General features: G+C 47.8%; 1 protein-coding gene across 1 annotated transcript; it reads right to left on the bottom strand.

Annotated features, from left to right (window-relative positions):
- Positions 1-95: 95 nt before the first annotated feature.
- On the bottom strand, positions 96-11,603 carry ino80b (INO80 complex subunit B). The gene is made up of 5 exons (XM_078409257.1): positions 11,492-11,603; positions 8,745-8,934; positions 6,121-6,230; positions 5,113-5,285; positions 96-1,484 (listed from the first exon to the last, which is right to left on the bottom strand). The coding sequence occupies exons 1-5, from the start codon at positions 11,550-11,552 to the stop codon at positions 1,026-1,028; spliced, it is 993 nt and encodes a 330-aa protein (XP_078265383.1). The 5' UTR covers positions 11,553-11,603; the 3' UTR covers positions 96-1,025.
- Between the last annotated feature and the right edge of the window lie 1,885 nt (positions 11,604-13,488).

The raw sequence follows: 13,488 nt of genomic DNA, 5'->3' as shown, positions 1-13,488 counted from the left end.
TGGGTTCAACTAACAGAAGAATGTTCTGCATTACATCAGAACATTCCAAATTATTGCAGTTTTTCTCAAATCAAACACCATTCAAGCTCAATAAATTTAATTAAAAGTTTAGTTCTGCTTATTAAAAAAGCATCAACAAAAGCTCTTTCAAATCCAAAACACTCCCCCATCATCATCTTCCAAACCATACATGTGCAAGTGAAAAATTTGCAGCCATTGTATATTCAAAATCATTTCTAGAAGACGCATCACAAACCTGTAACATCCATTTACATCTCTGCTGAATCTGTCTACCTTGCAGAATAGTAAAAGGTAGAACACAAGCTATTCAAACCTCTGTGTGCTCAGTTCAACAGGGCACGATACTCTCACTACTGATCATTGAAAGTCAGTTTTCTAGTGTGTATACTAGCTAATGTCCATGGGACACAGCAGTTCCATTGAGTTAGAAATTGTATGTGGAATTTGAGCATAGGAGAAAGACCATTGTGATAATGCAAACTAGGTGATGTACCCTATTGGGCAAAGGTCTCCAACAAATTACAGTTAAAAGTAGTGCAGAGTGCAAGGATGGAAGTCCATTGTGTTTGGTCAGCCTTAATCCACTCGAGTTTTGCCCCACAGCTTTAGTTGGTCATTTACTCCAAAGCGATCAGAGGAACACCAGCTAACAGTGCCAGATGCAAAACGTGGCTAAGATAAAGCAAAATGACTGGATGCAACCATATCATTCCAAGTCAGAATTCTTAGTGGTTCCCAAAATGGAAAATGCCAATTAACACTGCTGATCAATCCCACCACTGTGATAAGCGCCAGCTGACAAAAACGATAACGATCGTAATTGTAGTTGCAGGGGGAGGCGAACAAAGCACAGATTTTGACTGTGCAACCACCTTTCAAACCTCCATTAGCACTCCACTGCTATAAAGAGGTAGTTTCTGGTTGGTGAACCAGCCCACAGTTAGCAGCTTCCTGGGATTTATCTCCCTTGTATTGCAGAACCAACAGTACAGGCTCAGCTCTCATCACACCAAACCTTGGATCACCAAATTCTTTTTGTAGCACTCAAGGCTGCAGAGAGGTAATCCTGTTTTAGAACAAGAGTATTTCTTGAAGTTTGAGCAACCCTCGACTCCACAGGTTGTTGGTATGGGCACAGGCATTGAGGGTGCTGGAAGTGGGGCAGGATATCCATGTGGAAATGACACAGTAATCCCAATGGCATTATTGGAATATCTAATAATTGGACAATGCATTCTCTTGGTCTTTCTTTCCCTCAGCGTTTTCACTTTGGCTTTGTTGGTTTTTGTGAGCCGCTCAATCGTTTGGTTTTTGCTGTCTTCAGCTTTCTTGGCGGCCTGCAGACGCCTCTTCCGAGCGCGCTCAGCCCGTTTCACCATCATTTCCTCAGTCATCTCTTTCACTTTGTAGCCCATGGGCAGTTCCAGGAGCGGTTGGCTTTGCTGCTTGTGTAGCAAAGCGCGCTGTACAAAGAAAAATGGTCCATTGTCGAATTGGAGTAAATAAAAGCTATCCCCAGGTTACTAACACCCATACATAAAAACAAACTCCCAGAATAAATTCAAAAGTCTGATATATGTACATGCGTTTATTCCTACCAACAGAACTAGTTTCCTCCCTCCACTTTTAATAAATGTTTAGCAGTCCAGTGCTTTTGATACAATTCATTACAATACTGTGGAGGCAGTTACCATGGTGTTAGTATTTCCCCCACTTATGGACTAGACTTAAGAATGCCAGTAAAATAAGAACCATTCATCAACCAAGCACAGCCTATTACCTGAAATAAGTTGTCTTAAAAGATAAAGAAATCCGATTCAGTAATAAATGTTTCTCCATTTTTTGCATATTAAATTGAAGGGCTATGGGTGTAATTAATCAGCAATTTCAAAGCATAGCATAGGCACAATTGGCCAAATGGATACTTCTGAACTATAATGTTCACAAGTGCCCAATGCCAAGTGTTTATGGTAACGATAAAACCATAAAACCAGGCTAAGAGTCTGAAGAAGGGTCTTGAACCAAAACATCACCCATTCCTTCTCTCCAGAGATGCTGCCTGTCCTGCTGAGTTACTCCAGCATTTTGGAGTCCAGGCTAAATAGTAATGCCTATAGGTTATTTTAGAAACATAGAAAATGGGTGCAGGAGGCGGCCATTCGGCCCTTCGAGCCAGCACCGCCATTCATTGTGATCATGGCTGATTATCCACAATCAGTAACCTGTGCCTGCATTCTCCCTATATCCCTTGATTCCACTAGCCCCTCGAGCTCCATCTAACTCTCTCTTCAATCCATCCAGTGATTTGGCCTCCACTGCCCTCTGTGGCAGAGAATTCCACAGATTCACAACTCTCTGGGTGAAAAAGTTCTTTCTCACCTCAGTTTTAAATGGTCACCCTTCTATTCTAAGACCGTGGCCCCTGGTTCTAGACTCACCCAACATTAGGAACATTTTTCCTGCATCTAGCTTGTCCAGTCCTTTTATAAGTCTCTAAGATTCCTTCTAAACTCCAGTGAATACAAGTCTTTTCAATCTTTCTTCATATGACAGTCCCGAATTCCAGGGATCAATCTCATGAACCTATGCTGCACTGCCTCAATTACAAGGATGTCCTTCCTCAAATTAAGAGACCAAAACTGTACACAATACTCCAGATGTGGTCTTACCAGGGCCCTATACAACTGCAGAAGAACCTCTTTACTCCTATACTGAAATCCTCTCGTTATGAAGGCCAACATGCCAACAAGGCCAACATTGCCATCCACAAAGACTCTTCACACCCCTACAACAGTCTGTTCGAACTCCTTCCATCGGGCAGACGATACAAGGCCTTCTATGCCCGCACCTCCAGACTCAGGAACAGCTTCATCCCCAGGGCCATAGCTGCTATGAACCGGTCCTGCTGAGCCGGACGGCCACAACGCATAGATCAACTTGCACTTTACCCTGTCCAAAACTGTTACAACTGTTTCGTTTCGTTGGGTTGCTGCTGTCTAAATTACCTAAATTATTGCATCGTATGGGAGGCGCATTCCCAATCTCGTTGTACCCCTGGGTACAATGACAATAAAGATATATTGTATTGTATTGTATTAGCTTTCTTCACTGCCTGCTGTACCTGCACGCCAACTTTCAGTGACTGGTGTACAAGGACACCCAGGTCTCGCTGCACTTCCCCCTTACCTAACCTGACACCATTGAGATAATAATCTGCCTCCTTGTTTTTGCCACCAAAGTGGATAACCTCACATTTATCTACATTATACTGCATCTGCCATGCATTTGCCCACTCACTCAACCTGTCCAGGTCACCCTGCAACCTCCTAACATCCGCTTCGCAGTTCACACTGCCACCCAGCTTTGTGTCATCCACAAACCTGCTAGTGTCACTAATTCCTCCATCCAAATCATTAATATATATGGTAAACAGTTGCGGCCCCAACACCGAGCCTTGCGGCACTCCACTCGTCACTGCCTGCCATTCTGAAAAGGACCCGTTTACTCCTACTCTTTGCTTCCTGTCTGCCAACCAATTCTCTATCCATGTCAACACCCTACCCCCAATACCATGTGCTCCAATTTTGCTCACCAATATCCCGTGTGGGACCTTATCAAAGGCTTTCTGAAAGTCTAGATACACTACATCCACTGGCTCCCCTTCATCCATTTTACTTGTCACATCGAAAAATTCCAGAAGATTAGTCAAGCATGATTTCCCTTTCATAAATCCATGCTGACTTGGACTTTTATCCTTTTACTGCTATCCAAATGCACCATTTTGCATCTGTACTATTGCTATCTTGCTAGAGTCAGTACACCTAGAGATTTAAAAGACACAATGTGCTGGAGTAACTCTGGAGAACATGGATAGGTGTTGTTTCAGGTCAGGACCCTTCAGACCAATTGTGGGGGGTGGGGAGAGATAGGGGAAAATGAAGGAGGGGTAGGACAGGATAAAACATGGTAAGTAATGGGTGGATACAGACAAGGGGGCTTTGTGATCGATAGATGGTTGGACAAAGGCCAAAGATGAAGAAACAGAGTGAGAGAATTGTGAAGGCAAAAAGGAATATAGGTGAAGGGGACACTCAACTCTAAACAATGCAACAAACAGCCTTCAGTATTTTTAACTTGCAATAACAAGTTTGCAGCGGCTGTTTAAAATAACTACACTCAGCGGGTTAGGCAGTCTTTGGAAAGAGAGATGGTGTTAACGTTCAAGGTCATTGTCCTTGTGCAGTTGATCATGGAAGTCCCACTTAGAACGGGCAGCAGTTATTTCCGTTCATTAGCTGCACTGGACAAGGTCGTACCAGGCGGCCTTCTTGGGCTGCTGCGCTCTACTTAGCGAGGGGAGGGGTCCCACTGGGCTCTCAATGACTGGGCTCCAGGATTCTGACCCAGCACTAGGGCACTGAATTCAACAGGGGAAAACCTTTACTCAATGATAGCGGACAATCAGCAATAACTGACACAATTTCCCGCCCCCCAACCCCCTTTCCTGTATAACAAGGGTTTACTGTATTTCCAAGTCATCTGCAATTTTCATATTAGGATTAATACTTAGACATAATTTCCAACTCCAGGAAATATTTACACTGCACTATGCAACATACTCCCCACCATGCTGTAAAACATTCATCTATTACTCTGCTATTCACAAATTTTGCATCCACGCTGCCACTGCCCTTTTAATTGAATGATTTTCAATTATTTTATTAGCATGTTGGGTTTTTGAAAATACTCACACAATATGCTACCTTCAAGCATGCATTTATCAAATCTGTATGGTCATTTATTATTCCTCATTGGATACTCTATGGAGCCGGAGTTTGGATTATTACCATAGAACAATTAAAGCAATAAAAAGATAGACCCTATGCTGTTAATCAGATTAAATTTGATGTGTGTTTAATATTTATTTTATGCAGAAATCCTACCAGTTTTCCAATAGAACAGCTTAGTGTATGGAACAAACAATGATGTAAATCAGCAACAAATGTGGGAGATTAGAAACTTGATGCGTCTCTTAATTTGCACGCAAATCATAGAATGTTATTAATTAATCCAGTCACATAATTCTCTCACCTGTCTGGCTGTCAGCAAAGTTTCATCGATCTCCTTCTTTAGTTCCCCATTATCATCCAACTCTCCTTTTTCTAAAGCATCCAGCCATCGCTGCTCCTCGTCTTGCTCCGGCTCCCGAAGAGGTTCTGAATCCAGATCCGGTAGAGGAGATGGATCCAAGTTGCTCTCCTCATCTACAAATGTGTTTACAACAGTCATTTGAGACAACTCATCTGTTTAGAAGTAATGCTGCAATGTTACTTGGACAATAACTGCAAATTATAAGTACACACATTGTTAATTTAAAAGACCCTTTGGCCCACCACATTCACGCCCACTGTTTTGCCCATCTATACTAATTCCATTCTGCCCACATTGCCTGTTCAAATGCCTCAAATGGTGATTGTGTCCGATTCCACCACCAATTCTGGCAGCAGATTCTATATCTCAAACACTATGCAAAAAAACCTGCCCGTCAAATACTTTTAAATGCTCCTACCCCTGTCCTTAACCTATGCTCTCTTGTTTTTGATATCCCCAATCATGGAAAAGGATTTATCTACCTTAATGCCTCTCTAATGTTATACTTTTATCAAGTCACACCTCAGCATCCCTTCACTCCAGCCCAACCTATCCAATCCCTCACTATAATCCATGTAATATCCTGGTGAATTTCAGGTGGCATTTGTGGAGGGAATGGTCAGACGATGATGTTTCAGGTCGGGAGCCTCTTCAGCCTGAAGTGTCCCAACCGAAACGCATCTCTCCGCAGATGTTGCCTGACCTGCAGAGTTTCTCCAGCACTTAGCTTTTCCTCAGAATGCCTACGCTTGCTCACAACTCAAACATTCTTGTACAAGCATTTTCGAATCTTGCCAAATGCATGCCAATCTTTAGAGAACTCCCAACAACTATTAAGTTGAATAGATGGTTTTAAAATCATTGAGGATGCTCACAAAAAAATCAGCATTTAAAATCATGCAGCAAATATTCTCCGCAATGACACAAATCAAGAGAAACAAGGCTTACCCAGCCAGGCCCGATACTGGTCCAAAGGCACTTCATCTGGTTCATCATCATCAACCATCAGAGGGGATGGAGACTGCTTCAGCTCAGAAGTCAAAGAGAAGTGTGGCACACTGTTACATGGATTAAAAATCCCAAATATCAGAACTGCACACTTGCAACAGACTGTTGTACATCTTACAGGCAACCTTTTTGAGCAAGCCAACTAATGAAATCAGCATTGTCACTCAAGAGATTATTCTAGTTTCCTCTCCCATCCCCCACCAACCCTTTGACACACCACATTTGTAACCAATGCCTACCAAGTGCGCACCACCCAGCGATCAATTTACAATTTACCAAAGCCAATTAACCTGCAACCCTGCAATTCTTTGGCATGTGGGAGGAAACCCAGAGCACCCGGGGAAAACCCACACGGTCACAGGGAGAACATACAAAATCGTAGTCAAGATGGAACCCGGGTCTCTGGTGCAGTAAGGCAGCAACTCTACTGCTGCACCACTGTGCTGTTATTCTACCTCAGTGCCAGTTCTTCCCAGAGACAGAGGCCACTGTAGTGAGCTTCAGGTGCAGAGGCAAGACCTGTGCACTCAAAGACGTCAATCACAGTTGAGTGACAAAGACTTGGATAGGATCCTACCCCGAGCAACAACTGAACCGTGATTGGACAATGGTCATCAGGTGGTGTCCCACTACAAATTCCTCGGTGTGCGTCACCCAGAGAAAGTCATTTATTGTCCTTTCCCGATTATAGTCATACAGCGGGACACCAAGCCCTTCCGACTGACATGCTCCAGCTGCACTGGTCCCACGTGCTTGCGTTTGGCCCACATCCCTCCAAACCTGTCCTATCCATGTACCCATCTAACTGTTCCTTAAACATTGCAATAGTCCCTGCCTCAACTCCCTCCTCTGGCAGCTTATTTCATACACCCACCACCCTTTGTGTGGAAAAAATGACCCCTCAGATTCCTATTAAATCTTTTCCCCTTTACCTGAAACCTTTGTCTTCTGGTCCTCAATTCCCCATCTCTGGAAAAGAGACTCTGTGCATCTACCCGATCTATTCCTCTCATGATTTGATACATCTCTGTAAGATCACCCCTCATCTGCCTGTGCTTCAAGGAAGAGAGTCCCAGCCGACTCAACCTCTCCCTGTAGCTCAGAACCAAGAGTCCTGGCAACATCCTCGTAAATCTTCTCTGTACCCTTTCCAGCTTGACATCAATTTTTCTATAGCATGGTGCCCAGAACTGAACACACTACTCTAAATGCGGCCTCCCCAACATCTTGTATAACTGCAACATGACCTCCCAACTTCTATACTCAATACTGCGACTGATGAAGGCCAATGTACCAAAATACTTTTTGACCACCCTATCTACCTGTGACTCCACTTTCAAGAAACCATGCACCTGCACTCCTAGATCCCTCTGCCCTATAACACTCCCCAGAACCCTGCCATTCACTGTGTCAGTCCTGCCCATGTTAGACTTCCCAAAATGCAACACTCACATTTTTCTGTATTAAATTCCATCAACCAGTCCTCAGCCCGCCTGGCCAACCGATCATATCCTGCTGCAATTTTTCACAACTATCTCCACCTGGCATCTGCAATACCGCCCACTTTTGTATCATCTACCAACTTGCTGATTTTGCCATGTACATTCTCATCCAAATCATCAATACAAATGCCAACAGTAACAGCTCCGGCACACAAGTCACAGGCCACTAGTCCAAGATCCAGCATCACCCTCTGCTTCCTTTCATGAAGCCAATTTTCTATCCATTTCAGCTATCTCTCCTTGGATTCAATGCAATCTAACCTTCCAGAGAAGCCTACCATGTGGAACTTTGCTGAATGCTTTTTTTGAAGTCCATAAATACAACATCCACAGCAGTCACCTCAAGCTTTTTGGTCACATCTTCAATTTTTTTTTTACGTGAGCCATGACCTCTCACGTACAAAACCTTGCTGACTATCCCTAATCAGCCCTTGTCCATCTAAATGCCTGTATATCCTATCCCTTAGAATACTCTCCAGTAACATTCCAACCACAGATGTGGCCTATAGTTCCCAGCGATTCCCCTGCAGCCCTTCTTGAACAGAGGCACAATACTGCGGTCTAGGCTTAAGCTCAGGGGTGACCGCGCTTTTGCGGTTGCAGCTCCTAGACTGTGGAACAGCATCCCTCTCCCCATCAGAACTGCCCCCTCCATCGACTCCTTTAAGTCCAGGCTCAAAACCTATTTCTACTCCCTAGCGTTTGAGGCTCATTGAGGAGGCGCTGTGAACTGTTTTGTATGTGCTGTTATGTTTGCGTGCTACTGTACGTTTCATTTTTTTCCTTAGTACCTAATCAGATGTACAGCACTTTGGTCAACGTGGGTTGTTTTTAAATGTGCTATACAAATAAAATTGACTTGACTTGACATTTGCCACCCTCCAGTCTACCAACACCTCTCTTGCGTTTAATGACAACTCATAAATTTCAACCAGAGCTACCGCCATTTCTGTGTCCATGAGGAATGATTTTGTTTTCCTCTATTCCAAGGACAACACAGTACATGCAGGGCTGATCGCTAATCTTGTAAAGGAGTGGCAAATAATGTAGAAGCTAAGTTACCTCTTCGTACCCATGGTCTGTCCACCCAGTTTTATCTTCAGCTTCAGCTGAGGTTTCCCAGTGCCAGAGTCAGATTCAAGAGTCTCAGAGGAGAAGCCCAGGCCCACGTCAGCTTGATGGTGCTTCTTTTTGTGTTTCTTGTGCTTCTTGTGTTTTTTCTTGTGAGAGCCGTAGCCACCAGCTTCACCTTCTGTGAACACCAAAGAGAAAGAGAATAAGCTACCTGACGACTTGGCTCCCAACCTGAAGTGCACATCATGTAAAGCCATAGCTAATAAGTAAATATATATTTTACCCAGAGTATGGGAATCAAGAACCAAAGGACATAAGTTTAAGGTAAAAGAGGAAAGACTTAATAGCAACCTGAGGGGCATTTTACCCTCACACAGTGGGTGGTGGGTTTATCAAAGAAGCTGCCAGAGGAAGCAGTTGAGGCAGGTAACAACATTTAAAAGACATTTGGACAGATACAGGGATAGGAAAGGTTTAGAGGGACATGGGCTAAACGCGAGCCTGTGGGATTAGTGTAGATGGAGCATCTTGGTTGGCATGGGCAACTTGGGCCAAAGGGCCTGTTTTGATGCTGTATGACTCTATCCCTATGGACAAAGTGACTGATAGCCAACAGAATCATTAAATTTCAAAATATTTAATCTAATAACGCCAGGCTATTTTTGAGTTTTAGAGTAAATGACATCTAATACTTTAATGGCTCATTCCAATTTGTGGTCATGCACGAGTACTGACTATACTAGCAACATCCGGGGCCCTTTCTGCTATGTCCAGTGGATGTAAACAGAATCTCATGCCACAACTTTGAAGAGTAAGGGAGTTATCACACCAAAGCATTCACTTAAAAACCATTGAGATAATGTACAAGTTATTTTAAACTCACAGCAAGTGGCCACACTTCCACAATATCTGCTGCAAGATTGCCCAAAATACAATGTAAGTATATGTTCTTTTTGAAAGCTGGATCCAATACAATTCTTTAAAAATAAATGGTACCGGTAACTCAACAGTTCAGGCGGCATCTCTCGAGGACATGAACGGTGAGGGTTCGGTTCAGGACCCTTCTTCAGACTCTGAGGAAGGGTCCCAACCCAAAATGTTGCCTATGCACATCCTCAGTGATGCTGCCTGACCCGCTGAAATACTCTCTAGCACTTTGTATTTTTCTTTTGTAAGTCAGCATCTGCAGTTCATTGTGACATTTTATTAACATTTGTGAAGAAAACACTGAAATTTTCTCAAGCGTTTAGAAAGCCACATGTGTTGATGTGTTGGTTGGAAGAAGGGTCCTGACCCGAAAGTTCACCTGTCCATGTTCACCAGACGTGCTGCCTGACCTGCTTAGTTACTCCAGCACTTTGCATCTATTTTTGGAGTTGACACCTTAATCCACAGCGATCACACTAACGTGGTAGAAAAGACTAGAGAGGTTGAATGGTCCCATCCTGTTCCCAAGACAAATAGCTTTAATACCTCCAATATTAAGAACCCAGACACACACGAATTGCTGGAGTAACTCAGTAGGTCAGGCAGTATCTCGAGAGGAAAGGAATAGGTGACGTTTCGGACCAAGACCCTTTTTCGGACCGAGTGTCAGGGGAACGAGAGACATAGACGGTACTCAGGACAAATTAGTGGAAGATGGAGGACCCAGCACGGATTCCCAAGGGGGGGGAGGGAGAGGGAGGGGGGGGAGGGAGAGGGGGGGGGAGGGAGAGGGGGGGGGGGAGGGAGAGGGGGGGGAGGGAGAGGGGGGGGGGAGGGAGAGGGGGGGGGGAGGGAGAGGGGGGGAGGGAGAGGGGGGGGGAGGGAGAGGGGGGGGGAGGGAGAGGGGGGGGAGGGAGAGGGGGGGGAGGGAGGGGGAGTGAGAGGGGGGGAGGGAGAGGGGGGGGAGGGAGAGGGGGGGGAGGGAGAGGGGGGGAGGGAGAGGGGGGGGAGGGAGAGGGGGGGGAGGGAGAGGGGGGGGAGGGAGAGGGGGGGGAGGGAGAGGGGGGGGAGGGAGAGAGAGGGAGAAGGGGGGAGGGAGAGGGAGAAGGGGGGGAGGGAGAGGGGGGGGAGGGGGAGGGAGAGGGGGAGGGAGAGAGGGAGAGGGGGGGGGGAGAGGGAGAGGGGGGGGGAGGGAAGGGAGAGGGGGGGAGAGAGCACACGCCGAGAGTGATCCCTTTCAGTGTCGCACCATTGGGAAGAGGGAGGGAGGGAGGGGTCGCACCATAGGGAGGGAGGGAGGGAGGGAGGGAGGGAGGGAGGGAGGGAGGGAGGGAGGGAGGGAGGGAGGGAGGGAGGGAGGGAGGGAGGGAGGGAGGGAGGGAGGGAGGGAGGGAGGGAGGGAGGGAGGGAGGGAGGGAGGGAGGGAGGGAGGGAGGGAGGGAGGGAGGGAGGGAGGGAGGGAGGGAGGGAGGGAGGGAGGGAGGGAGGGAGGGAGGGAGGGAGGGAGGGAGGGAGGGAGGGAGGGAGGGAGGGAGGGAGGGATGGATTCAGATTCCCTCCCTCGTCCAGCAGCTGTTGGCCTGGAGTGTGAGTGTGAGTGTGAGTTTGCCCCACGGATCAACGCTCCCGTCTGCGCTGCGGGCTGCAAGGAGCAGAGATCAGGAGTTTGACCCGGGGGACGGGACGGGACAGGACGGCAGCGGCCCCGCCGGACAACGGCCCCGCCGGACAACGGCCCCGGGGCTTGGCCCTCTCCACAGACACGACTCCCCGGCCCCCGCTCTCCCCGCCGCCGCCGCCGCCCTCACCCAGGCCCATCTCCGCCTCTGCCGCTGCTGCAGCCGCCGCCGCCTCCTTCTTCTTCCCCATCTTCACCCAGCGCTCAATGGCCGAAACTGCGAGGGGGACCCGTCAGGTCCCTTCCGGCGTCACCACGAGAAACATCCGGAGTGCGGCCGGAGCCGTGAGGAAGGTTCCTGTCCCCCACCCCCCACACACCTGCCCCCACCACCTCGTGAACCTACACTGCTCTGCCTCAATAGCAAGGATGTCCTTCCTCAAATTAGGAGACCAAAACTGCACACAATACTCCAGATGTGGTCTCACCAGGGCCCCATACAACTGCAGAAGGACCTCTTTCATCCTATTCTCAAATCCTCTCGTTATGGAGGCCAACATGCCATTAGCTCTCTTCACAGCCTGCTTACCTTACCACCAATATCATGTGCTCTAATTTTGCCCACTAATCTCCTGTGTAGGACCTTATCAAAGGCTTTCTGAAAGTCCAGATACACTACATCCACTGGCTCACCTTCATCCATTTTACTTGTCACATGTCAAGCAGGATGTCCCCTTCATAAATCCATGCTGACTTAGACCAATCCTTTTACTGCTATCCAAATGTACCGTTATTACGTCTTTAATAATTGACTCCAGTGGTCCCATTCAGGGCAAAATAAATAAATAAATAAAGAGCATAGTATGGCGAGTCTGGAGGCTCGTTCTTTGTTGAAGAAGTTTATTCCAACAGCAATATTCGATCACAAAGTTTACTGAACAAGATTACAGACAACCATTAATTCTAACTGTTCACTTCGAAGAAGTCTCCCAACTACTGGTTTTTGGGCGCCAAAACCACATGTGGCGACGCTGTCCAATCAGCGGTCTCACTCCCTGAACCAATCCCTACGGTCGCACCCACACGTGACCTTGCTGGCCAATCTGAGGGTTCGACAACCAGGACCAATCTCTATGTTCGCTACATGACCCCCCCCCCCCCCCCAGAACCCGAGGTACAGAACCTAGCAGGGAGTCGGATTTCGCGACCAGAACAAGTAAGGAGAGGGGCAGCCGGAACCACAGAAGCAGGGGGTCCTGGATCGGGTGGAACTGCAGGAGGGCGGCCCCGCCGAGGCGGTTGGCCGACCAGGACTGGGCTGTCCGGATCCAAGTGCGCAGGTTTGAGCCTGGACACCGAGACGAGCTCACTCCTGCCGCCCACGTCCAAGGTGAAGGAGACCGTCCCTTTACGCATAACCCGGAACGGCCCTTCATAGACCCTCTACAACGCAGAAACACAAACTCACAGTCCTTCAAGGCAGGCGGTTCATGCACCATGAAACACCCATGACGCGAAGTAGGAACCGGAGCCAGGGAACGCACGCGTGCCCGGAGTGATGCTAAAACCGACGGAACTGAAGGCAGCTGACCAGAGGACTCTGGCAGCAAATCTCCGGGTACTCGAAGTGGCGAGCCATATACTAGTTCCGCGGACGAAGCACCGAGATCCTGCTTAGGAGCGGTCCGGATGCCCAAAAGGACGCAGAGAAGTTGGTCTACCCAGTCCGGGCCCTCCAGCCTCGCACTGAGGGCCGCCTTAAGTTGTCGGTGGAACCTCTCCACGAGCCCATTAGCCTGTGGGTGGTACGCCGTGGTGTGTTGCAACCGGGAGCCGTACAGCTCTGCTAGCATGGACCAGAGGGTAGAGGTGAACTGTGGCCCTCTGTCAGTGGTAATAACGGACGGAACCCCGAAACGGGCCACCCAATGGAGGGCCAGGGCCCTGGCACAAGAGGCAGCGGAGGTATCGGACAATGGGAAAGCCTCCGGCCACCGGGTGAATCGATCCACCACCGTGAGCAGATGGGTGTAGCCCCGGGAGGAAGGTAAAGGTCCAACTAAATCCACATGAATATGGAAAAAACGGACCGCTGGGAACGCAAACTCTTGTACCAGGGGATGGACATGGCGTTGGACTTTAGCGGTCTAGCAGGGAATGCAGGAACGGGCCCAAGCGGCTACCTGC

Source organism: Rhinoraja longicauda, chromosome 1 (genome assembly GCF_053455715.1).
Source record: "Rhinoraja longicauda isolate Sanriku21f chromosome 1, sRhiLon1.1, whole genome shotgun sequence".
Taxonomy (NCBI): Eukaryota; Metazoa; Chordata; class Chondrichthyes; order Rajiformes; family Arhynchobatidae; genus Rhinoraja; species Rhinoraja longicauda.
This window is presented reverse-complemented; position numbering and strand designations above follow the sequence as displayed.

Excerpts from the sequence above, each read along its gene's own strand:
- ino80b (XM_078409257.1), bottom strand. The coding sequence starts at position 11,552 with ATGGGGAAGAAGAAGGAGGCGGCGGCGGCTGCAGCAGCGGCAGAGGCG. Across the intron at positions 5,286-6,120 it reads CCAGTATCGGGCCTGGCTGG|ATGAGGAGAGCAACTTGGAT; the intron begins GTAAGCCTTGTT and ends ACACATTTGTAG. Across the intron at positions 1,485-5,112 it reads CTTTGCTGACAGCCAGACAG|CGCGCTTTGCTACACAAGCA; the intron begins GTGAGAGAATTA and ends TTCTTTGTACAG.